This window comes from Micropterus dolomieu, linkage group LG17, assembly GCF_021292245.1.
Source record: "Micropterus dolomieu isolate WLL.071019.BEF.003 ecotype Adirondacks linkage group LG17, ASM2129224v1, whole genome shotgun sequence".
Classification (NCBI taxonomy): domain Eukaryota; kingdom Metazoa; phylum Chordata; class Actinopteri; order Centrarchiformes; family Centrarchidae; genus Micropterus; species Micropterus dolomieu.
Genome location: NC_060166.1, coordinates 10,544,472 through 10,571,068, shown reverse-complemented (window position 1 = coordinate 10,571,068; position 26,597 = coordinate 10,544,472). Strand labels below are relative to the sequence as shown.

At 40.5% G+C, this 26,597-nt stretch overlaps 3 protein-coding genes across 4 annotated transcripts; all 3 read left to right on the top strand.

Annotated features, from left to right (window-relative positions):
* The first annotated feature begins 659 nt into the window (after positions 1-659).
* Positions 660-4,769, top strand: dmac2 (distal membrane arm assembly component 2). Its single transcript, XM_046074142.1, has 6 exons — positions 660-804; positions 1,462-1,652; positions 2,616-2,696; positions 3,421-3,560; positions 3,725-3,887; positions 3,978-4,769. Exons 1-6 carry the CDS (start codon positions 787-789, stop codon positions 4,150-4,152), a joined length of 768 nt encoding a protein of 255 aa, XP_045930098.1. The 5' UTR covers positions 660-786; the 3' UTR covers positions 4,153-4,769.
* A 568-nt stretch (positions 4,770-5,337) lies between these two features.
* On the top strand, positions 5,338-12,910 carry sirt2 (sirtuin 2 (silent mating type information regulation 2, homolog) 2 (S. cerevisiae)). Its single transcript, XM_046073659.1, has 16 exons — positions 5,338-5,498; positions 5,634-5,680; positions 5,888-5,936; positions 6,198-6,308; positions 6,439-6,480; positions 6,592-6,698; positions 7,165-7,221; positions 7,386-7,454; positions 7,542-7,671; positions 7,782-7,841; positions 8,074-8,129; positions 8,225-8,301; positions 8,625-8,676; positions 8,778-8,845; positions 9,586-9,652; positions 11,072-12,910. The coding sequence occupies exons 1-16, from the start codon at positions 5,483-5,485 to the stop codon at positions 11,210-11,212; spliced, it is 1,149 nt and encodes a 382-aa protein (XP_045929615.1). The 5' UTR covers positions 5,338-5,482; the 3' UTR covers positions 11,213-12,910.
* Positions 12,911-13,497: 587 nt separating this feature from the next.
* On the top strand, positions 13,498-26,597 carry rinl (Ras and Rab interactor-like). Of its 2 annotated transcripts, none has more exons than XM_046073658.1 (12): positions 13,498-14,251; positions 14,718-14,821; positions 15,085-15,250; positions 19,202-19,313; positions 19,879-19,951; positions 20,239-20,327; positions 20,444-20,523; positions 21,584-21,815; positions 22,461-23,168; positions 23,334-23,651; positions 23,776-23,907; positions 24,536-26,597. In XM_046073658.1, coding segments are annotated over exons 2-12 (2,379 nt in total). In that variant the 5' UTR covers positions 13,498-14,251; positions 14,718-14,819; the 3' UTR covers positions 25,003-26,597. The 2 variants fall into 2 exon arrangements, with proteins under 2 accessions (XP_045929614.1, XP_045929613.1); XM_046073657.1 differs by having other exon boundaries at positions 13,498-14,644.

Below are 26,597 nucleotides of genomic sequence, written 5' to 3'. Positions count from 1 at the left end.
GTCTTTGTGAAAAGTCACAGTCGGCACACCAGTGATTCCGCATTTATTGTGGGATCTCTGTATGAAAGCAGTTTTGTTTTGGTTTATGCTCGCTCATGAGTTCAAGCAAGCACGCCTACAAGCACACACCTGGTTGCAATCTTAAAACCACACCACTAGTGGCCGCTTAAAACTACATCCTTTAAGGGGAAATCATTTCAGTAGTGGTGTGGCCATTTTTTTTTCTCGCAATCTACAGTAGATCAGTGCCATGATTGCAAAGAACATTTAATTGCACTGTACAACTCTGCCTTCCTCCCTGATTACTCTGCACAGAAAACCTTTAAAGAGTCTATTGTGTAGCAGTAGTACACATTAGTGAAGGGCACTCAAAAAACTTGGACACTGGCTAAAAACTAAGTTTGTTTTTAACTAAAATTTTGAAATATCATTATATTTATTATATTATAAAACATAGCTTTACGGAAGACTTTACTAGGCTACTGATGACCCTAATAATCTCTATGCATATGCCGATTCAGGCGTGACAATGGATACATTAAAAGGGAAAGGAGGTCCAGTGAGGCTGCTTATGTATGGGGTAGATATTAGTGCTACACCACTGCTCATCTTGTCTCCTTATTTGTGACTCCTGGGTTTGTATCTCAGGTCAGCTCAGGTTCATCTGGTCAGCATCATAGACGTGCATGGAGCGACACGCTGCGGTTGACATGTTGAACTGCAACAGACCGCAAACGCGCAAGTGCAACATTTGTCCCTTACGACTTTCTGTTGAACGGTACTGTCATGTCGGCCCCCTTCATGGTAAGCTACCCTTGAAATTTCGACTAATTAAGAACATTTCCCTTGCTCATTTTAATTGGCAGGTTATAGCATGTTACAAGGCCGTGTCAGTTGATCGGGTAATATCGTAACGTTGTGCTTGTTTCTGCTAGAAGGCTGTAACTTACTGAGTCAACGTGCTGAATGTAGCTACTGTTTGCGAACTAACACTGTTACTCACTGTTACCTAGTAAAGCGGCCAATTGGATATCCATTGGAGTTTAGTGTGCCATTTACTAGCTTTTCTTTCAGAATTTCTAACAGCGGTATCTCGTGAAAGGCAGGCGGCTTATAAGGGCTGTAGCGTTGACTAAATGCATTTGTCCTCTGACAGCTCGTGTTTCTACTTTAGCTGACAGGAACAGGAGGACAATCTCTACCTCTTGTCATTTCAATTAAACAATGTTGCCAAAGCAGAAAGTCACAAATAAATAATTATAAAAATATATAAATATAAACAATAAAAAAACTAACTTAAAACAAAATATATATAGCAAAATAGATCCGTCAATTTAATATGCAAAAGCAGAAAGTCACACGTGAACAATAAAAAAACCCCAAAACAATAACATGATTTTGTTTTTTAAAAAGAAAGACAAAAACAAACTCAATATATCTGAAATATGTCTCTCTGCACAGTCTGTACACAGATGTTGCCAGCGGTGGGCTCTCCTCGTGGCTGCTAAGCGAGCATGGAGCTCCAGCTCGGCGTCTCCGCCTCCTCTGCACACGAGGCTTCTCCTCTTCCTCACCCAGCGTTTCTATGATGTGGAGATGCTCCTGAGCTGGAGGTTTCAGCGGAGGAGGAGGGGGATTGAAAAGAAGAATGCGTAAGCAACATTTTGGCTGACTTGAACGTTGAGGTGCATCCCTACCAGTGCTGCTGCTGGTATCTGTTGCTCTGTAGACTTTCGTTAAAACAGGGTGAATGAAAGGCTGCAGTCCTCAGGTGTGATTGACTGAGTTGTAATATGTAACATTTACACTTTAAAATGTCTAAATATTACTAGACCTATGTTATTTTGTTGAGTTGTGTAGTGACATTATCCCAAATGTTTCCACAACAATGTTCAAACCCACAGAAAACCAAAATTTTATTCAAGGTAACGGTGTATTTCATTTGGTTGTCTGGCAATGACCTCATATTACCTCTACCTTTTTTTTAATTGAACATAACTTTACCTCCTCTAGTTGCTATAACGTTCAGGGCAACATGGGATAAGTGAGAGACAGAGAGCGGTGACTAAACTTAACGTTGATAAAACTTTACCTCATCCGTGAACATGATTTCTGCCTGAGTCACGTGCTTTATACAGTCTATGGTCACGTCAGATACATTTTCATTAGCAATGGCGGCTGTTTAACAATGAAGACAACAACTCCCGTGATTAGTTTGATGTGAGAGACCCCTCATCATACTGTGAGTTTAAAGCTATGGTCAAGTAACTGATAAATACACATTTTTATGCATTATAGCTCAATTAAAAAACAGTGCCCCAAAGGAGAAGTTCACCACAATTTCCACTGAGTACATCACACATTTTTTATATATTAAGAACAGAACTTGCCTGTAATAAGCATTGCTAATTAAGGTAGAAGATAAATTTTGCGGTCATATAATAACAGGGTTGTAAAATGAAATGCAGTTTGTAGTTTCCTTCTGGAACAAAGGAGACATTATATACAAAATTTATAAGAATCGTGAGAATCATACAGTTATTAAGGCTTAGTGCTCTAAAATAATGGCTGTGACAAGACGACCATCTCTGACTTTTCCCTGTTGTCTTTCACAGTTACTATGGCTACACTCAGAGGTTTTATGGGCCAGACATAGCAGCAGCATATTATATCTTGAGTATGAAGGGAGGATTTAGGTAAGTGCCTTGCCTCTTCACTGTTACATACTACATATGTATACACTGTAGATTTAAGATAATTTCTTTCTTATGTTTTAAAATGACTCTTCAGGCTCTACTTGGAAATATGCTGTTAGGTGATCTGTTACCTGCTACTGTTTCCTGAACCTGTTCATGCGTTTGGCATTGTGATATCTGTTTTTTCTGCATGAACTCAGTTCATGTAAGTTGACTGTCATCAAGCATTTAATTCACGTTGATCTGAAATTAATGATTGTTTTTATTATTGATTAATCTGCCAATTATTTTCTCAAATAATCAATTATAACTGTTTTGTGTAAAAAAAAAAAAACAAAAAAACAAAGATATAGAAATTATAATGATATGAACAGAGAGAAGCAGCAAGCAGCATTTTTTAAAACTGTCTATTGATTTTCTGTTGATCGACTAATTGACTTCCAGTATGCAATCAGCTGGCTGTCAGGACTCTGCATATTTGCATTTGATGTCTTCAGATTAGTTCAAATGCATTGAAAACATTCAAAAAAGATTCTTTGGTCCATCACGTTTTCTGTCTGTTTTATTAGCATATTACGTTATTTGTGTGCAGTGTTCGTTTATGTAATGTAATGTATTTGCCTATAATTTGTATTAATGCAGCAAAGATGGCAATATAATAGTCATGTCTCAAATGTGCCGGTGTAATCCAGTTTTCATGTGGACATCTGTGTTGTGTCCTCAGGTTTGTTGGGCAGCCAGAGTGGTTCCGTGCAGACCAGAGGGGCAAGTTTAATTGGCAGTTCTTGGATCACAAAGACACACCTCTAGAGGAAGTTAACATGAGCTACACACTCATCAACTACACAGGACTGGCGAACCTGGGTACTGAGCTCTAACTCAGCATTTCTCTTTTTCTTTTTTCCTTTGAAAATCACTTTTCTTCTGTTATAACCTCATTTTCTCTTTCTCTTTCTGTACTGTGAATTTACTTGAATGCTATTTGGCATCTAAGTTCAGTGTTGTTGATCTGCTTTGTCCTTCCTCAGAGGGGCAGCGATCATTGCGTACTCTGTCGTTACGAGGATGTCCTGAAGTGGACGACTGGTTCCTGGCTAGGCTCCATATGTTGCAAGACTCTCTGGAGGAACTGGACATCTCTCAATGTCCACGGATCACTACAGGCGGCCTGGCTGCACTCAGGAATCTCAAGTAATGATCCAAACACTCACAACCTAGTTATTTTTACTTAAACACTGCTGTTGTATTAAGTCACTCCCTCTTTGTGTTATGTGTGTGCAGGGGACTGCGGCGTCTGGACGTGTCGTCCCTCCCTCGGATTTCAAGTCCTGGATTGGTCATTATCTTGCTGGAGGAGATGTTACCACAGTGCCAGATCATCGCTACTGGCTACAACCTCAGCCTGAGGCAGGAGGGAAGAGAGGGGACAGAGGAGCGTGTGCATGGGCAGAGGTAGGGAATGGGCATGGACGGGAATCTGAGGAATAAAGGGACTTCAGAAAGAGAAACAGTCCTCTGAGAAAGCTCTGCTGTCATTTTACCACAGTCTGACATAAAGGGGGCTTGTGGAACAAAGAGCATGCAGAGGTGACATTTGGCATAAGAGAGGTGATAAGTCTGATTTTTGGAGCAGTACAGCCGTCACAGCTTATTTTCAGTATTGGATCAAACCAGTCTGGTTATCACAGAGAAGATTCAGCAGAGAAAAATGTGGATTATTCAGCTGACATCTGCATAAGACTCGACACACTCCACCAGTATGAACCAGCTCAAAGGTGATTGGACACTGGCAACATCCAGTTACATAGAAGCATGTGGAAAAGAAGAATGTACTTCCTCAAGTTGGCTGGTTATTTGGCATTGTCATCTATGGTATAAGTTATCACAGTCTGCTTGTGTTTCTTCCCACAAGAATCCACTCACTGTCAAGAGTGAGCACATTTCTGATGTAAATCAAAACACATGTAAAAATATGTCTGCCTCAAGCCAATGACACTTTGTCTGTTTATGTGGTAATGATTTAATTTGCTGAAATGTAAATATGATTGTAAATAAAGGTTTTATTGTTGAATATCATGATTATTTGACCTTTACGTGTGAATCCACAAGTCATGTTTAACAGACAATGAAAGCCATGTTGCAACACATCATAGTATTTCTAATCTTCACTGGGGAAGCTTACGTGAGGAAATTAAAGCTGGTATGAGCCCACAGTGGTCAGATGAAGACAGCAGTAAGACTGGGAGACAACAGTTAATGGAAATAATCCCTGCTCCTTTTGTATGTAAATATATCATTTATAGTGATGGGAATTAGGGATCTTTGAAGGGAGCATCTCCCAAACGGCATATTTCTATTGTGTAATACTGTATCTGCCATATTGATGGTTAAAACGATATAGTGATATAGGAAGAATAACCTAGTTGGATACCTACTGATGAAAATGATTTTATGAGCTAATTTTACTTCACACCCCATGTTGGGCAGTATTGCCTACTTTTAAAAATAATTTCTTATGTTACCCTTGTTTATTAACAGTAAGTTCGTTAAATATACAGATTTAAAGGGGACACTTAACGGATAATCAAGTGGTTAGATCTGCGGTAGGAACCAATGATGCCATGGACATTCGGTCACAATATACACGAACCTTGTTTCTGACGGACAACAACAAGACGGGCAAGCTAGGCGCAAACTGTAGAGGATACCTGTCGTAACTTCGTAAAATCTGGGATTTAGATTGTCATCCGGACTCTTGTGGTTGAAGGGTTTCAGTAGACGGATAAATGTCTGATACATCAGGTAGGAGGACGTGAAAGCTGACGGTGCTACACCGAGCTGCCTAGTCTGGCTAGCTATGTGATAATATTAACATTCACACGAAGAAATATTTGTTGAGGCAGACTTTGACGTTGGTATTTAATGTTGCTTTTGTAGAACCTCCTAAAAAAGAAGAAGAAGAGGAGGTTACGCCTGAACCAGAGGTAAGAAAAACAGTTTATCTGTAGCTAGTGAATGTTAGCGGGTAAGTAGCTGGTTGTCAGCTTTGTAATATCAGAACAATCAGTCCTCTTCTGACATGGCAGCTCTTAATAACGCAGATTTCAGATGAACAAAGCAGCCCCACTCACATGTTTACTGCTCGAAGAGACATCGGTTTTAATTTCAGTAACTTATTGTTTCCTTTGCAGGAGCAATCCGACGACAGCAGTGAGGAAGAGGCTACAGGAGAAACAGAGAGTATGTGAAAACAATGGTTCAATTGTTGTTGTCCAGTTAATACCCCATCTAGTACATTATTACACTGTCATATGTTCTGTTTTATGTAACATGTCTCTGCTACACAGGCCATTATACTGTAGATGTATTGCTTACATTAATTAATTAATTCATGAATTTATTTATTTTTTTAAAGTTTGTTATCCTATTATTATTTCTATCAGGATGCATAGTATTTTGTTTATTCACACATCATCTGGTTCTCCTCTGTGTACCCACCAGTGGACTTCCTGCGTAATCTCTTCTCCAGCACCATGGGCCTTGGCTCAGCAGACAAAGTTCTGGATGAGTTGACTCTGGACGGAGTGGCACACTACATAAACAGTGGAAAATGTGAGTCATTTGCCTGCTTCTTTCCTATCCATTGTGGCTGACCATAGTTGATTGGTTTAATGTTAAAAAGACTGTTATCATAATGCAGTCGTTATTGATTTAAGTCAGAAGTTTCTCTGCATCCACACAGGTAAAAACATCATCTGCATGGTTGGAGCAGGAATATCCACATGTGAGTATTTCATTAACATCACAGGACAAGTGCTTGAAAGAACTACTTTCCATAAGCATTGTTTTATGTTTATGTGTGTCTGATTTTTAATCTGTAACCCTCCATCCACAGCGGCTGGGATCCCTGATTTCCGCTCACCGGGAACTGGCCTGTATGCAAACTTGCAAAAATATAACCTGCCTTACCCAGAGGCCATCTTCCAGATAGACTACTTTAAGGTGTGTGACAAATTACTGTGTTTGAAAGTTTGAAGAATGACACTTATCAGCTTTCTCAGGGGGGCTCAAACGTTTTTGACAGGTTTGAATTATTCGAATTTAAATTAGATTATTAATACTAGAACACGATCAGTTTAACTAAGAAGCCAAGTCTTGTGGATTTCTGTTTTGCCAAATGTCAAAAATGGGCCAGTTTTAGGTTGTCACTTTTAAGAAAAGGTTCTGAAAGTCGTTTAACAGTCAAGTTAGGTGGGACCTTAACCTTAACCCAGGAACATGTTCAATCTTAGACTATTTTTCAGTCATATATTATTTTCCACATGTCAAACGTCTTTGCTAATATGGCTAATTGCTTAGTATGCCCTTGTACAGTCATCTGAAGACCATCCAAACAGTTGAGGGCAGTGCTTGCTGAAGTCTGGTCACTACAACAAAATGTTACATTTTTCTCTAACGTCTATCTCAGAAACATCCAGAGCCTTTCTTCGCCTTGGCCAAAGAGCTTTACCCAGGACAGTTTAAGGTACAAAACACGTCTTGCTGCCTTGTAGTCCTCATATTCATTGTTGAAAATGTAGTGAAATCTAAAATATATCAGAACATTTAAGCCTAAAATGTAACTCCAGATAACAATCAGCTGCCTCACAGGTGTTTGTTCTCTTGGGGCTGACTTTTGTTGCTGTTTAGCCAACAGTCTGTCACTACTTCATGAAGCTGCTGAAGGACAAGGGGCACCTGAGACGCTGCTACACACAGGTAGGAAAAAACCCCAGCTAGATTCTCACATCTTTTACAATGAATCTTTCTACTGTTGTTTTTACATTAATATGTGTGTTCATTCAGAACATTGACACCCTGGAGCGTGTGGCCGGGCTCGAGGGTGAGGATCTAATTGAAGCTCATGGAACGTTTTACACGTCTCACTGTGTGAGCTTCTGTTGCCGCACGGAGTACAACCTGGACTGGATGAAAGGTGTTTTTTTTTGCTTTGTGTTTTTTTGATGTTACAAAAGGAGCCCGGGATTATTCACTTGTTGTGATTTCAGCCAAATGGGACTTGAACCTCCTCCCTCTGCTTTGTAGATAAAATCTTTTCTGATGACATTCCCCGATGTGACAAGTGCAGCAGTTTGGTGAAGCCAGGTGTGTGGATCTTTGTCTATTTGTCTTGTTTTTATTTTTCTATGTCATTTTAGTTCTGTCACCATTTTCTTAGTTCTCTCATGTATTTTTCTTATTAATTCCACTTCCTAAAAGGCCTACTAAACTTTCTGCACACTATTTCATCTCTAACTTTACAAACATGACCTGCCAAATAATTGTGTCGCCATCTACAGTATCTCAGTGACTCTGTCTCCTGCTTCTTGTCACCCAGATATCGTCTTCTTTGGAGAGAATCTACCTGTCCGGTTCTTCACTTCAATGAAGATGGTGAGCACATGGTGGTGTTTTTGCACATTGAAGAGAATGTGATGCAACACCTCTTCAGAAATAAACTTCTTTCACCGTCTTTATCCACCTGTCAGGACTTTCCTCGCTGTGATCTTCTCATCATAATGGGGACGTCTCTGCAGGTCCAACCATTTGCAGGTCTAGTCAGCAGGTACTGCAGATACAGTTTCATTTTCCCGAAATCTTCTGCTGACCACAGACACTGCTGCAGTAATAACCTGGCACTATAAAGCAGTCTAGCAGCGAGTGAGGCTCTTCTGCATTATGAAATGATTCAGGCTTGCGTCCAGTAATGATTTTGTTTTGTTGAAGTCTCTGTGAGGAAGATGCTGATGGCCCACTTACCCACATTTTGGAACTTGCTGTAGATTGCTCTGATTTAGAGCTTCAGCTGAATTACTAAAGTAATGTTTAAGTAATTGTTTGTTTGCACCTGTTCTTTCTGTTCTCGCCTGTGTTTCTTTTGTTGTTTAGGGTTTCAAAAAGTTGCCCCAGACTGCTGATTAACATGGAGAAGGCAGGGCAGGTGAGCCTTTACCCCTCCATCCACCTTTTTTTACTTTTATCCTTAGTCTTTTTTTTCTGCCATAGATGTGCAGCATTGTTTGTGTGTTTGTTTCTGTGCAGGCTGATCCTCTGTTCGGTTTGCTGGGTTTTGGAGGAGGGATGGACTTTGACTCAGAGAAGGCGTACAGGTGATACAGAGATACTGCTACTTTGCCCTCCAGCTGTATTAGTATATTACTTTTATCCTCTCAATGCAACTTTTATCTAAACTGATCTGATCTAAAAAATTATGATCTGAATGAATCCAGTACAGATGAATCAGTCCAATATCCAGCATAAGATGTTACATATATAGATCAGAAAACAGGGAATATGGTTTTTGTAATGATTAACTGGGTCAAAAGTATTAATAAACTATTTGATGTAATAAACATGTGCATGGAGTCTGTGTTTTAACAGACATCATGCAGTTTGCCTTTGCAACACCAGGGGGTGCCAAAGCATTTACCATGATGATCATTAAGTGAGAGACTGTGTGCTTTACTACATTTGTGCTATACTGATCATTTGAGTGAATTTTATAAGGCACCAGTTTGATGCTCAAATGTCTGATATCATGAATATAAGAGCACAATAAATGGACTGAACATTTGAACTGCAAAAGTTAAGCTACAGTCTCACACAGTTTCATTGTAACATCTGATGAAGAATATTCAAAACGCTGCATCAGATTAATAGCTTTAGCAAAGTGCACATTAAGATTTTAATAGATGTTAAAGACTGAAAATGGGATGGATTGTATGGAATGGGTTAATGGGGATGTATATTGTATTGGCATTGGCAGACAGTCAGTGTTGTAATGAAAATGAAGAACTGGTATTGAGCCATGTCCTGGTTCTAACTTAGTGTCCTTTGTTCTTCTCTCCAGAGATGTGGCTCACATTAGCACATGTGATGATGGCTGTTTGGCTCTAGCTGACCTGTTGGGATGGAAGGTAAGTTACACAGTCATCTTTCATACATCCTGTGTCAGTTAAGGCCGTACTTCGTCTTTGAGCACAGTCCATTTACCACAGAACAACCGCACATTATTGTGAGGATAAATAGCCTCGGACAGTAGTGCATGAATTCCGTAATCACTTCAGGTTGTAGCTAATGAGGCCACCGTAACCACAGCTGTAATTCAAACAGAACATACTATCACTGTTTCCTTCATAGAGTGCATTCAAGTTTTACATAACCTTATTTTTGATGGTATGTTACTTTTGTGTTGATGTTCTTTCCTCATTTTCTCGCTCTCACTTCATTTGATTCTTATTTGATTCGTTACTTTAAGCTCTCACCATTTCCTGCAACATAGATTTTCTCCCTCTTTTCAAATACTGTATGATTAAAGCTCCAGTTAATATTTTCTTATTTGACTCTTCCCATACTATCGAGTACACATGAGATGTGCTTTTAACATACTAACAAATCATCTTGAGATTTTTTTTCTCTTTCCAGAGGTACTGCTTTTTCTGCAAACCACACCATATTGTATGTGTACTTTAATTAAAAACAAATAGCTTGCTCACTTGTTGCCACTCACACGGTCATCTCCATGGAGGGTTAAGGGGACAGTTCAGCATTGTAAGAAATAAAAGCTGCCTCTACCTACCAGCACACCAAAGTTCACTAATTAACATGATCTATCTAGTTTGTTTAATCCGTATAAAAATAGAAATATTTTTCACTTTGTTTTTTGAGGGAGCTTGACACAGCCACTTCCTGGAGTGTTGTTCTTATTGTGATGTTGCCAGACAACCAGCGGAGATGCTGCATCACATAACCACAAAATGTTTTTACATCGTGTTTGAATTAAACATAGATACAGTGTGTTAATCTATGAGCTTTGGCTATGTTTTTAACTCTAGAGAGACCAAGGCTAGCTATTTCCCACCTTAAGTTAAGCTAAACACTGGCTGGCTTAAGTTTCATACAAACATGAGAGTGGTGTCCATCCTCGCATCAAAGTCTCAGAATGGAAGTGAATGAGCGTCATGTTCAGTGAAAACTAAAGATGTTTGGCTTGTAAATTATCTAGTTTCAAGAGATCAACTTATTGGCCATATCAGTAGAACTCATCTAGAGATATGGAACCACACTGATGTGCTTAAATAGACAGTACAACAACTTGGTACAAGGTGCACCTGCAGTAGACAAAGTCTTGTCGTTGTAGAGGCGCAGCAGAAGCAAAAAAAAAAAGGTGAGAGCTTTTGAAATGTCAGGGTAACGTGTTATGATTTTCCTGTGTGATGTTGTGGTCTCAAGTCACCACTAAGGAAGGACATCTGGTTTTCTTACAGTCACCTTTCTGCTCACCAGTCTGTCCTCCAGCATGTCGAGTCTGTAAGTTTGCTTTCACTTCTCTCCAGGCAGAGCTGGAAGAATTGGTGAAGCAGGAGCACGCCCGGATCGACAGTCAAGACATGAAAGGGAAGACCAGTGAGAGCAAAGAAGCTGCAGCCAAGGCGAGCTCTGCATCAGTGCCACCAGAGACCACAAAGGAGGAGTAACTAATTAAAAAAGCTGCCTTTTATGTCAGAAAAGCTACTGGAGTGATGTGGCGGTTTGGCGTTGGCCCATAGAGGCAGATAATGATACCATGATGTGAGTTTGGAAGTGAGGCTTCAACGAGTGTCTGTCACACTCTCATTTTCCATCTGCGGCCATTTAATTCTTCTGAAGAAGCTCGGAGGACACCTGACGTCCCTGTGTTTAATGCTCCTGTTTATATCAGCTGTTTGCACTTAAACCTACTTTCCAGATTTGATTGCATTGACTTACATTTGTTTCATCTGTATATTTCTTCCTGAGGCAGTTTATGCATGGGCAGAGTTTACTGCAGTAGACAAGTATGCCTGTATTTCAGCAACACGTGTTTGCAGATCTCACAGAGTGTGGAAGTTTGTTAAGATCTCCCATACTCTGGTAGTGTGATCATGACTTTGTTGCATTATAGGACAAGCTACAACATTGTCCCCAAACCAACTATTGCACACATCTAATTTAGTGATTTGGGTCAAGCCACCTCAACTCTCTTCAGACTAAGCTTACACATAAGATAGCCAGGCTTGTCTGTATTTTTTCTGTCATGTTTTCCCTCGAGCCAAAATATGTTGGCGTGATTGGTCATTGACCTCTTAAAAGTACTTCCTGGTAGTTGTAAATATAACAATAGGATAATTGCTTATGTAGAAGTTTTAAATTAGCAGTGCTTTTCAGATTAACCTTCTGCTCCTGTTTGATTTGATTTCTTTCCTTTCTTTTAACACACTGTTCTCAGACGTTTATTGAACAACAAACTGCACAAAATATTAATACATTTTTCGTCTTTCTGCAGCCAGGACTTTAGTTGGTTGAGTTTGATGACTTTGGGGGTAGATTAAGTGCTGCAGAGACACAAGAAGGATAAACAGACAATAGTTGCTAAAATAAGTTATAATGAAGTACAATACAGTTAATACTACCGGTAATAGTATTTTCATAGGAAACTGTTTGGGTTTTAGTATCTGAAAAAGCATAAATTGTTACACCATGAAATACAAAAATATAGTGGGTGGACACAATTACATTACCATCTGTACATAATAATGAAAATCAATACAACCAATCCTGCAATAAATTTGACCTTTGTAAAACTGGCATGACGTTATACCACTTTGTGATGGTCCAAAATTAAAGTAAAACCGGGCTAAAAGTGAATGTAGAAGAGCAATAGCTGGATACTGTACGGTTTTAATGCCCTGAAAGCCCAGTTTCAAGTCCGTTCAAATTACTCTGTTTTACGCTTGACAGTGGTTTGGAAACATAAGCATGCAGCCCCCGCAACTTTTTAGATTAAAATATTGCTCTGATTGGTGCATAAAAAGAAATAACATCACATTTTCCAACTGAGCGTCGCCCACTTTAAACCAGTGAGAAATGAAAGAAAACACCAATGCACAGCACCACCATCTGAAGTACTCCTCTCATCAAATATTCCCACTTACAGTAGCTTCACAATGGAAAGTTTGAGAAATCTGGTGGAGTTGTGAAAGTTGTCTACAGATTGGCTGAGGTCCTCAGGCTCAGAATTTATATTCACTGGAATATGCTAACATTAAATTAGTGTTTGAAGTGCTTAATGTGACCTGCTCAGTGTGTTACATGTTTTCCAGATTTTCAAATGTCTGTAAAGACCAAAGTCATTAACATAAACAATGATTACTTTGTCTCAGCCTTGTTTTTGCCCTGATAAACACGTTGCATACATTTGATAAAGAAACAAGAGGCACAGCTGTGCCTTTGAGCTAAATGTGGACACTGACATGCTAACATGCTGATAATGACATAGCTAAAAGGTTTAACGTTTACCATTTTCAGCATCTTAGTTTAGCATGTTAGCATGCTAACATTTGCTAATTAGCACTAAACTCAAAGTAAAGATGATGATGGGACAGTCATTGGTTTTGCATTAATGTAGTCATTAACCAAGGAATTGGACATGTTTAACCTGATGGTGCTACAAGAAAAGTCATGGCAGATTATAATTGATTATACTGTAAAACTTGAGACGCCTGTCCCTTTTACTGGCCTGGGGTGGCTCCACGTTTTGACAAATAAACGCAGGCCTCAATTAGAAGCATAGTCAGATTTTTACAGAAGTTCTTATAAAACGTTAATCCCACCGGGTCGCCAGCTTGAGCCAGATCCAAGCGGCGTAGATGTCTGCTGAAATGTACCACCGTAAGATCGGTTGGATTCAATCGTTGAATTACCGGTATGGTAACAAGAGATGAAAAAAGCCCAACAAGTAATACTGGTTGAAATAAACATTTTCATAGTAGCCTATTTCCCATTATGGCTCACCAAGAGTTTTGTTTGAAAGGCATTAAAAGCCTGTCTCTTATAGACACCATTCCCAAATGTAGGCAGGGTGAGAGTAAAAAAATCCCAGGCTATTATTTAAAGTTTTACGGTAATTTATTCTGAGGGGACATGGATGTGTGTGCCAGATTTCATGATCATCAAATCGTTTTCATTTCAAGACATTTCACTGAGACCCATAACCAAATGTTAGCGCTAGACGAAAAGTCAGAAGGATGTGTTGTCTGAGGATCATGAATGTTTGAATGATCTGCCATAAAATAGACTGTCATGAATTAATTTCATGGTAGTCCATTTAATCGTTGTTGAGATATTCCATTCTGGATCAAAGGGGTCCAACAGCAGACCGACTGACTGACCATTAGTTGGTTTTGGCATCTTAATGTGTCTTCATTGATGCCAGCCATATAGGTCATTGCCACTGTATAACTCGTGGTGTTGGCAGGAAATGGTTTAAACAGACGTGACGGAGCTTCATGCTAAAAGAAAACCATGAGTCATTTTGCCATGGAAATGTTGACCAATCAACAACACCTTGATGTAGTTTCCGTGAAAGCAACACAGTTGGACAGCCTGGAAATCAACGCGCGCACACATGAGAGACAACCCCCCCACCTCCCCCTCATGCATCCTCCGCTCTGTCTCTCTACTAACTTTTATGTATATTAACATCTGTAATCCAGAGTGTATGTATCTCATTTCTTCTACAGCCGCAAGATACAATCTGTAAAATTTAAGAACACAGATAATCTCAGAATATTCACTTTTACCATTTTTAATTTCTGAGCAGGAGTCAGAGACGGTGCTGCAGAGAGAGAAAATAAGCACATGTAGCATTTTAGAAAACAGGCAGCGTCTTTTAGAGCTGGGTTAACCACATGCAGATTTCGGAGGAGGGGAGCTGCCTTCATCAGCTGAGCAGTTTCACATGACAAGTGAAAGTGTATTATAGGCCAGCATGCACAAGTGACAGATGAAGTCATATGTGGCAGCCTTACAACAAGTTACCTGAATTTTGAAACAAACTGTTCTGCACATGGCAACAGGAAACGTCTTGGGGATGTATTTCTGAGCAGCAAGTGAGCTTCCTTTTTTTGTGTGTGTGCCCCTGATGGTATTTTGAGCTCTTAAGCAACATATTGCGCCCTGCAGAAAGGAAGAGTTCAAAGGAGAGAACATTGCATCATGCGGAGATATGTGCTAAGCTAGAGCAGAGCAGAAAATCTACATGAACTAACTGAACCAAACCAACACATGTAAGTATTTTCAAGTTTGTGTTTAAGTCTTTCTCTAAATATTTATTGATTTTTATGTCTGATTATTGAAAATGAATGTTCAAAAAGCCTAATCTCACAAGAAACTCAAAATGTCCACCAGAAAGATCATAATTCTAACCTCAACTTTGTCTCAATCTTTGAGCATGAGGGCGTCAGCAGCAGTAATTACACACTGATCTGCTGTTTATGTGCATTTAGATGTTTGTACATGCACATAAACGTGTCCATATGTTTGCGTGCAGGGCGGTTCACAGTTCAGTTAATGGGACAACGGCCATCCCGTGGAAGGGCAGCAGGAGGAGGCTGTCGCTGCTGCAGCAGCTGAGGGGATGTCAGGAGGCCTGGTGCCCCGGGGCACCCTGGGATAGAGAGGGGGCCCACGCTGCTCTCTGTGGAACACCTGCGGGGGTGAGCTGTCCTCCTCCTCACTGAAAAAATCAATCAGTCAAGGAGTCTTACCTTTTATTGTGTAATTTTACATCAACTTGTCAGTATGATGAATTACATCTAATAATGTTTTACTTGTTTAGAGGATTCACTGAAGCAGGTCAGATCGCTGATCCACACATTCAAGGAAATCCATGGCTTTTACAAATGTTCAAAATGCCCTTTAAACTAAAAAAAAACTGTAAGATTGTTTAACTAGCAAATAGGGTATAAAGCAAACCTCCTCCAATAATGAATAATTCTCCTTTTTGGAAAAAGCTGTAGCCCCCATTCTGGTTATATTTTTATCACCATGCAATAAATCCCAGATTTTGGACTTAACTTAACTAGTATTACTATGACAGAAATCACCTAAATCTAATCTGCTGATCCTAAATGGGCCAGTTGTCTCGGGCTTTGTCCACTAGCTTTATTTTTATTATTTGTTACCTTTTGACACATATCTTGCAGCAAAACAAGGGGTGAATATATTTACTTTCAACTGTATTGACTTGTAAGGTAGATTTATTTATCATTTCACAACACAGGGTTGTATAACAAGATTAAGTTGTAGTTCCCTTTATCTACTCACAAAAGCAAACATTGTATACAAAATGATATGCAATAAACAGGTGAATACATAATAAGCAAGAAATAAAACTAGTCTCACAGCCTGGGTGAAGAAGCTGATCTAAGATAAGCTATTCCTTTATTAAGCAGTATAGAGGAATGTAAAGAAAGAGGAACAAAATACAATAAAACCAGTGTAGAATCAGTTAGCATTCTACGTAGATGAGTGAATAGATTCTATATTATTCACACTATATACACTCAAATAAAATAGCAATGATAACATTAACAATTATGTACAATAAAAATACAGATGAATAGAACTGAAATAGTCTATCAGTGGAGATGGGAGCCCTCGACCCGACCCCGGATAAGCGGAATAAGATGGATGGAGATGAGAGATGTTGGGTGCTGTGGCATTGTGAGGTCTGATGGCAGATGGCACAAATGAGCCTCCTAAGTGCTTTGAGAGTCAGAGCTGGATGAGTCTGTGGCCGAAAGCGCTCCTGAGCTGCCTCAGCTGAGCATAGAGAGGAAGTCTGGTGGTACGACAGCGGATACTTCTGTATCTCTTACCAGATGGCAGCAGGGTGTACAGGCTGTGGCTTTGTGGGTGCTGTCTTTTAGTGTCCCTTGGGTTCTGCCGATATCACCAATGTTCAGGAAATGTGTATCAAAGATCTTCTGATCTTCTCTTGTCCTGGGCCATAAACAGCCCAGTTTGTGATGTTTCCAGTCAGGATGCTTTCTGTTGCTCCTCTGTAAAAGCTGACAAGAATTTGGCACAGGAATTTAGCCTTCCTAAGTTACTTAAGAAATGCAGCTGTTTCTGAGCTTTCCTCACCAGCGTGGAGATGTGAGATGACCATGTCATGTTCTCTGTGATGCTGATTCCCAGGAAGAGTTGTACATTTACTTACAGTGTTATTTCTCTTTGACATATTGCTGTTCTTTTACTTTTAAAATTCTTTCAGCAAATTTGAGGGGATCTTTTTGTGTCCATCTAATTCCATTTCTGACCATAAGTCTTTCTACTTTCCCCAACTCTCTGCATATCCTATGGCTGATCCTCTCGGGCTTCCTCACTGTAGGAATGTCTGCATGTGTCACTTAGCCAGCCTGAACACTGACATGCATATCTCTGCGACATGAAAGTAGTTCCTTTTTTATTTGACATCCGATAATACAACAAGCACTTCTTATTGAAATGCAGAAGTAGTGTTGAATAAAAGCGTGCGCCTATCAGGGAAATGACATTACTAAGTGGATACCTCTGTGGCAGAGAGAGAATGTGAGTAGGTCAGAAAACTATATATCAAAGGGAATATGCATGCAAAACTCTAACTGGCAGCAACAAGTCATTGACATGTGAGTATTTGTTCATGGGGAAGGTTTTTTACTACAGAAAGTCTCACAGAAAAGCTAAGCGTTTCATAAATATTAAATTAAAACAGTGCCCGGTGAAACATGGTACCTCATGATGGTTGTAGGCCAGCGGATTTCATTGATTTGAAATGCTATACAAAAATGCTAATTTGTTAATTTCTGCTTGAATGGTTTCCAGTATGTGTTTCCACGAATCAAATGCATGAGTGATTAAATGTTGGTGTTGTGAACCAAACAGAAAGCTTATTCATATAACATCTCCACCGCCCTGCTGCGTGACTGTGTTTCAAAGTGTAATGACTTGGAGTGAACATTTTCTCCATCTATGTCTCTGTCTCTATTTCTGTGCACACAGAGCATGAAAGCCACTTCCCGTGTGCGTGTGTGTGTATAATGGTGTGGTGGCGTCTGAGAGCACCTCTGAATTTAGTTGTAGCTACATGACTGAACCGTTGGTTTGCTTTGTTTTACCCAAGTTAAATATGTCTCAACTAGCAAACTGCCTCTTCTGTTGTAGTTACTGTTTCCAAAGAAGGCAGTGTGATCAGACCTGTAGTCTCCACAGACGGAGCATCTATGCAGTTAAAGCTGTCAGTGTAAAAAAACAATGCATGGTATTTTGGCTTTTGAAAATATGTTTTATGTATTTTATGTCTTATTGAAAATGATATGTTATAAATTAATTCAGGTATTCATTTTTTCTTTATAAAAACTCAGCTACTCTGCATCATCAGGACTGTTGGTGTGGTTTAATCACATTTAATTGGCAGTGGCCTGACAGCATAGGCACACTTACTGGCATCTGTCTTTGATGTAAATGGAAATACGTGGCATTACCTTTTTCCAAAGCCCTGCCCACTTTAGGAACAAAAAACAGAGAAATCGTTTGTGTGAAATAACCAAAACTGTTCCAACTTTGGCTAAAATTGCGTGTTCATGTTGCACCTGATTAGTCATAGCAAGAAGATGGTGGGGGAAACATTTTTAGGGCTTTTAATGATTGAGGAATCTTTTCAAATGTATTTAAAATTCAAATACAGATTGACAAATATCTCTGCAGTACTGCATTAGTCATGCCATTATGATGGAAAGGAAACCCATGAGTCACAATCAGAGACAGTGGGAGTTTGTGCATGTGAACCTGAATGCAAGAGCAATAGCTAATAACAACTCAAGCAGCTCTGTGAGTCTGAACAGCTTTGTGCTAAATGCTAATGTCAGTATGCTAATATGCTCACAATGGTAATGCAAACACACTCCTGTGTAGCAGGTATAATTTTTTTACCATGTTTGCCATCTTAGTATAGCCTGGGCACATGCTAACATTTGCTGATTAGGGCTAAACAACAAAGTACAGTTGTTAGGTGTTGACGCTGAACAGAGCTCAGGTGGGCCATAAAGAAAATCTTCAGACTTCACAGCTTCAAATCATACAGAGTTTAAGAGTATCTGCATGGAGGTTTGGAAAAACTGTCCAAATCCTAAGCATCAAAGGTCATTCTTGAACTTGGATTTAGTCATTTGATCTCCACTCAAGGTCCACTCACACGTTTTTTTCTTAGCTTTCAAATTATATCACATAGTTTTCATCAGCAGATGGAAATATCATGAAGATGGATCAAATCCTGCTATGAAATGTTGGTACGAACATCATCAAGAGCCATTGACAAAAGCATTGAATGTATGCGTATGTGTGCGTCATATCAGTGTTGTGAGTGAACAAACGGCTATGCAGCACTTATCAGCCCTTGCGAACCCTGGGGAATTTGCTGTTGACGTGACTTTTAGTTTGGTTACAACCTGTCATCATGACCAATTTTCAAGATCAGATCAATCCAGTCTTTTCGTAGAAACAATGACCCAGTGTTACTCTCACTTTAGAAGTAGCTTAATATTTAAGAGAAACCATCTTCTTGCTCAACATGCTTCCGTTAACACTTCAGCCACTGAAATGAGTCACTGTGTGTCTCTCTCCAGAGTTTCCTGGTTGTGCGGGACTCTGTAACGTCTCAGCCCAGCCTGCTGTGCGTGTCTGCTGGAGGAAAGAATGAAGCAGTTCTTGACTACAATATCAGAAGCACAGGCACAGGTATGGACTAACTGCATGGTAACCTACTTCTACCACCTACTTCTTTCTCTTTCTGTGTTTGTGTGTGTATGTGTATGATTCTGTCACTACGTTTTCACTTTTAGGGGTTATTCTATGAATCATTAAGTCAAACTGACAGATCAACTGATAAACTGTGGCGGTAACTCAATAATGTCACATGTTAGTAGTAAAACTTTCTGCTGTTGAGCTTGAATGTACCAGCAGTACAAACAGGTCAAAGTTGTTACAGGTGAGCGCAGGTAATCAGATACGGACTGGTCACTTTCAAACTGCAAAAACTGGTTCCTTACACTGTGAATTAGTGCTACTATTACTAAGAGAGAAGAGACAGGTAACCCTTTGGACCTGTCAGAGTTAGAAACCACACTATATCAGACTTGATGGCTAGTGAAGCTAATGTGAAAATAAAATGTATGAACTGGTTGCACTGCCTTATCTTTAGAAGTCCCCTTTTAATCTTCCTGGTTCAAGCATCAGTGTGTTTCCAGGAATGTATAATTCAATAGTTAATTCTGCCTGCTCTTTCTCTATATCACTGTGTCAGTCTTCCAGCTGTCTGAGTCTCGTCTGTCTTTCTCTGAGTTGGCTCAGCTCGTGCTCTTCTACTCTCTGACCAGGTAAGAACCTGCTGTATCACTGAGGCCTTTTTGTTTATTGTGTGTGATTGAACTTTCATTTAAACTTCTCTACCATTTTGTCAGCAGATACATAAATAACCATATTACTGCATATTAGAGCTAACAAGTGAACAATCCTCCGCAGTAAACAGTGCATGGCACTCCTAAACCTTTTGATTTTCATATTTTATATTCAGTTGAAATCCTGAGCAACACATGCTTGTACGTTGACTGAACTGTGGCCAAACCTCTTGACCCAAATGTATTTTATTCTTCCTCTTTGTCAGGGATGTGGTGGCTGTTTGTCTTTCCATTCCTCGCTGGATCTACAGTGTAACCGAGAAGAGCAAAGATTGTCTCTCTCAACTTGAACCGGGTGAGTCTTCCATCTCTGTGACTTTCTGTCTCATATCCTCTCCCAGAAGTTACGTCAGAAAGACGAAACCAGAAAGATATGTTCAAAAACTTATTTATAACACCTCTCTAATGCAGAAACTTGGCTCTCACCACCTGACCAACAGACTGATGAAATGACCCACGGGGAGACAAGCAATTTAATGTGCTCCATACAGGTATATACTGTGCGACACTGTGTGTGTGTGTGTGCGTGCGCAAAAATGCAGCATGTGTCTCAGGACTTTAAAGTTGCACTAATTTATTTCAATATTAACATTGGATCAAACCACTATGTCAAAACCACAGAGATTTACCAGTTTCCCTCACGCCATCCTATTTCTTTCTATTACCATCCAGACCTCTCAGGTCGTCTGGGGCAGGTCTGCTTTCCGTTGCCAGAATCAAAACTAAACATGGAGAAGCGTTTAGTTATTATCCCCCGTATATATGGAACAAACTCCCAGATAACTGCAGGTCTGCTGTCAGTGCTTTTAAATTAAGACTGAAGACTTTTCCTTTTACCACTTCCTTCAGTTAAATCAATCGTAGATTGGTAACTTTCACTGCACTGTAACATCCTGTTTTCTTTTTCTTTGTTTTTAGATTTTCAGGGAACACTATTTACACGGTGAGAAATGAGTAGGTAATTGAGTGAAAAGATAAAGAGAGTAAGGTTGAACAGAGTGAAGGAAGTGGTCTCACGCCTGAGTGATTTGCATGACCCTCTGCTCACCTGTAAACGCGCAAGTGGGTCCAGAGTATAACTGGATCAAAGTGGCCTGCGGACAGACATGTCCTGGTTTCTCTGTGGTGTCCAAAGGTTTTTGGGGTTTCTAGCTGATAAGTTGGGTTTGCAGCGCGTAGCCTCAGACATAACCAAACTCAGTAGACCCAAATATTGCTATGGACCAGAGTACAGACTAGCTATAGAGAGTAGATACTTCTCTGCTTATTCTCTTTTCAAAAACAAAAAATAATTGTAACTCAGCTATTTGCTCAACCCCTCAGCCTGTTTTTATTTAACCCTGATTGTACACTGCACTGTAACTTTTACTGTCCTGTTTTACCCTGTATTTTTTATTATCCTGTTTTTAATTTCTATTTCACCCTTTTCAAAATTATATTTTAATGTGTTTCCCTGTGTTGCTTTTATGTTTGATGTAAAGCACTTTGAATTACCTTGTTGTTGAAATGTGCTATACAAATAAACTTGCCTTGCCTTTGTGTTTTCCTTAGCTGACCTCCACCAACGGGGCACTGTGTATCATCAATCCCCTCTACCTACGTGAACACGGAGATGATTGGCTGACCAACAGGCCGACTGCCGTGAAGTGCCCCACCCAGTCATCAACTCTCAGACAAGGCCGACGCCTCAGCACCAGCAGAACATGGAGAGGGGCAGCGTTACAAAATAAACGAGCCATCTCGCTGGAACAGGAACCTTCTGCTGCCAGTATTGAGAGTTCTGGTGAGAATTTGTTGAGAAATTTGCTGCTCTGACTTTAGAGGGCCACTTCACCAAAATTATAAAAAACATACTTTCTCAATTGCCAGTAGTGATGATTGACAATGCAGTTTTAATTTCACTTTCCCAGTTTTTGAGATATTTGCTTCTATATGTTGGGTATATGAGGTCCAGTGCTCTTAAAAAAAATCAAGTGAAAAACAGTTTAAAGGAACACTTTGACATTTTGGGAACCACGCTTATTTGCTTTCTTGCAGAGTTAGGTGAGAAGATTGATTCCATTTTCATAACTTTCTGTTTAAACAGCCAGAGAGTCAGTTATCTTAATTTAGCATATAATCTGGAAGCAGGGGGAAACAGCTAGCCTAGCTAATTAACAGGTTATCTAATTTGTTTAATCCAGACAAAAACCGGGGGGAGAGGGATCCACTAGAGTAGAAAAGTCAGTATTTGTGTAATTCTGAATTGACCCTGTAAACGCAACGGCAAACTCACCCACACAGTTTCACCTGAAACTATGTGGGGTATTTTTATTGTGGTAAAAGTGGGTCCCTTCTGTGTTCACTATGCTCCATAAGTGATTTTAAAGTGGGTTCAGCTGAATTCATTGCCAACATGGTGTTCATAATCCATGTTTTCCTTGTCCAGGTCTAACCCGAGCAAAGTCAGCTGATTCACCACATTGTCCCCCCACCCCGTCAACACCAGCTACTCCAGCAGGGGTGGTTCTCAGGAGGCCCAGCAGAGATTCTGGCTCCAGCAACCTTGACAGAGTGAGCACGGGGAGCCTTCCTCCATCTCCTCCCTCCACTCCTGAAAGTTCAAATCGCTCGTTGTTTGAGTCGCCTCGCCATGGCAGCCCCGTGCCTCAGTCCCCTCACAGGGTGTCCTGGATAGAAGATGGAGTCTGGCTTCCCCCGCCCAGGCCTTCCTCTTTACTCCAGCCCCCATCACTAGAGCTCGACTCGCTGTCAATCAGCAGCATAGAGGAAGAGCAGGAGTCCCAAACATCAAGCCCTACCACGCACCACCAGTCGGCGCAACGGCTGGCTGACAAGGTCATACACCGGCTCTCAGCGGTTGGTCAGGCTCTTGGTGGACTGGTAAGTCAGAAGAAAAGACTAACCAATCGTGTGCAGGAGCTGAGCGAGCGCAAAGGTGGGGCGTTTGCAGAGGCTGTGAAAGGATTTGTGGAGATGACACTGAAGAGAGGGACTGATCCCGACGGGGTCAGGGGGACCGAATTCTTACAGGAAGTGAGGTCATCGCTCACGTCACTGAGGGAGACACTGTTGGACCATCCAGACATCCAGACATTGTTGGACAGCATTACTGACATAAATGACTCAGAGATCGGTGAGTGAGCTGACAGTGAGGTTTGACAATAGATTAATAAAAATGTAAAATTCAATGAAGTATTAACATAATTAACAGAAAATGTGTCATTATCTTGCAGCTCAGTAGATCAATGGTTAGAGCTCCTTTTAATTTCTCCTTCCATACCTCTCGACCCTCCTGTAGACTCCCTGGTAGAGCTTTCCCTCCACAAGGTGGCTCTGAAGCCCGTCTCAGCACACCTCTACTCCTGCATTCATGCCTCCCGGACCAACGACGGCACCTTTGAGCGCCTCCAGAGCAACCTGCGTGTGCTGGAACGGAAAGGGATAGACGACCTGGGGGGTTCGGCTGGAGTTGGTGTTCCCGAATCTCTTACCCTGGAGCGGATCCAGCAGAGGTGGACTAGTATACATGAGGCCTACTCCCCGAACAGGAAGGTCCAGATCCTGCTCAAAGTCTGCAAGACCATCTATCACAGCATGAGCACTAATGCTAGCTCAGGTAGGCAGGCGTTTTGCTTTTATGATTATTACATCTTTAGCTCGGCTGCAAGGCTGTCTAGACTGGCACCTTGTTTGTCTGTTAATTGACCTTTAAATTCACATTCTCATCTCCTCTCCTGCAGGTACAGTATTTGGAGCAGATGATTTCCTGCCGTGCCTGACGTGGGTGCTGCTCCGTAGCCCCGTTGTCACCTTACAGCTAGACACGGACTACATGATGGAGCTGCTGGACCCCACACAGCTACAGGGAGAGGGTAAGGCAGATACAATAATAACACACTGCCGTGGGCAGTTTGGCTAATTCTTTAGTTGCCTTGTTTTCTGGACCCTGTTGCACCAGCACTTGTGTGGAGATTTACAGAACACTCACTTAAAACAGGTTTCACAGCACAAATTAGTTCTTAAGTAAAGATTAGTTGTAACTAAATATTTTCACCCAGTCACTGCCAGGTGTACCTGTAGTTCTGTTACATTTCATGAAAATAGCACAACACACCTCAAATTAACACAATATCCCAATAACCTTTATTGAAATGACCAAATAACATCTGCTAGATTAACATAATCGGATGTTTCCCACTCATTCAAAACAGCATGAATACTTTTATCTCAACAAAACACACATTTTTCTCTATGTATGCATGTACAAAAACACAAAGTGTAATAAATTGCCTCCAGATTAAGTAAATTCCTAGTTTGAAACTAGCTTGTAGTAACTGAGGAAGAACTTAGGAAGGATCTATGAATAGCTGGTGCAACTCAGTTCTCGTCTCCAAATGAGTTTGACTCCCAACTTCATTTAGTAGACGATTTTAGAGATTTAAGTACTGTTTAATTACAAGTCACAGACCGTCTCCTTTTCTGCATTCCCCATATCAACAGGTGGCTACTACCTTACAACTCTATACGCCTCTCTTTACTACATCAGCAGCTTCAAGCCACGAGTGGCCGCTCGTCAGCTCAGCGTCGAAGCCCAAAACTCTCTTAACCAATGGCACCGCAGGCGCACCCTGCACTGCAACCAATCCCGCCGCAGCAATCACCGACGGACCATTCGCAGGCAGGCGTGTCGGGAGAGGGCTACAGAGAACTCTGAGACAGAAACTGGGAGTAAAGGGGAAAGTGGGAAAGAATCTGACTCTGTTAGTACTGATGAGTCACAGCAGCAGACAGAAAGCCCCAAAGAGGCTCTGCAGCTGCTGAAGGAAGAGAATGGACAAGGAGCTGAGGACGAGTCACAGACGTCCACTCTAGCATCAGACTGTAATCAGCAAGACGTAATAAGGAGCAAACAGGAGGAGAGACAGGCTCTATGTATGGCAGGAGAAGAGAACCACAGAGGACTGTAATGGAGAGAAGAAGAAGAATGGACCTGACAAGCAATGAATGGCGGCCACACATTTTTGATCCAATTAGAGAATGTCAAATTAGGCTACCTCAAAATCTTCTCAGACAAACCCTCCCAAAAGCTGCCACATAACCCATAAACATGTCCTGCTCAGATTCATCTTCTATAGAGGGCAAGAAAAGCTTTTGATCAGTGTCATTAACACGCTGGTCTCAGTTATATTATGAACATGCCGGTACTCATTATACTGTTGCCTGAGTTAGTGGTCGCCAACCTGGGGGTCAGGAGTCCTCCAGGGGTCCTAAGATAAATTTAAAGGAATTGTTTAAAGGGATGAAGAGATTTTTATTTTGCATTTAGCACCTAAAGCTGCTAAATGCCAGATATTTCCCTCAGGAGTTGGTGGAGACCAAAGCAGATTAAAAAGGAGAGAGAATATGTTGCTCTGTGTCTACTGTTTGCTAACATGTTAGCCATAACACATTAGTTATCTGATAGGTGTGTATTTTCGGCTTGACGTGGCGTTCTTCTGCCCTGAAAGTGGCCAGAAAATCAATAATTTAAGCTTAAAATAATCGTTACCTATTTTGCCGGATATCATGGTATCTTTGTTTTAGTGCTATAAAGCCTTTTACTTCAGGGGCATGTCTTTCTGTTCCTCTCTAACTCAGTGACGCTCTTTCTGATTTACCAAGACTGAATATAATGCTGTTGAACTACCCCTTGAGCTTTTCTCTTTTATTTATACACTGTTCCTTCTTTGAAATTTTATTTATAAAGCCAAAGTGCATCAGGACTTTACAAAGACAAGCTCACTTTGTGCTTCACAAGAAATCTCAAAACATAAACATGTTTTCCTCTTTGGACCACTAGAGGGCAGCATTAAACCTCCTGTGAGATGTATAGCTTTTAGCCTATTAAAGGTTTTATTTACAGTTTGCAGAATATACACAGTATTGATTTTTAATTGATGGAATAAGATAGCACTGCATTTTTACTGGGGAATATAGTAAAAAGAAAAAATATATAAAATCTGTATTGGTTTATGGAATTTTCAAAAATACTGAGAGACAATGTCACTGTATGCAGCAACAGCTGTGCAGCTGGTGGGTCCCTGCAGATGTTTTTTGTTCTCACACATAATGCCCACACACACACAAAGTGACATTGCATGCACACAATACTATAAATACTGTAGCTCACATGGAGTAGGTTTAAGGCTGCCTCGAAGCAGGAACAGGATTGCACGTGTAGGAGATAAAGTTGAGGCTCTGAAAATATGAAATTGCAGCTGAAATTAAAGGAGTTGAACGAGCAGTTGTGGTTCCTCACGTTAGCGCTGATAGTAGCAATGCCAGTTGCAGTGTAAAGATTTTAAAAGATGTTGCAGAGATAAAGTTAAAGTTGAAGTTAAAGCAATTAAGTTGAAGTTGAATCACAAAATCTTGTTGAAAGGGAAGTTAACGCTGAAGCACTGAACGTTGTTAAAGTATTTGAACGTCAAGTAGTAGCTGAAGTCAGTTACTGTAAATGAGTCTGAAATGCATGTTTATCATTTTACCTCCCTCCTTTTATTAAATGCATTTTCATATTTTA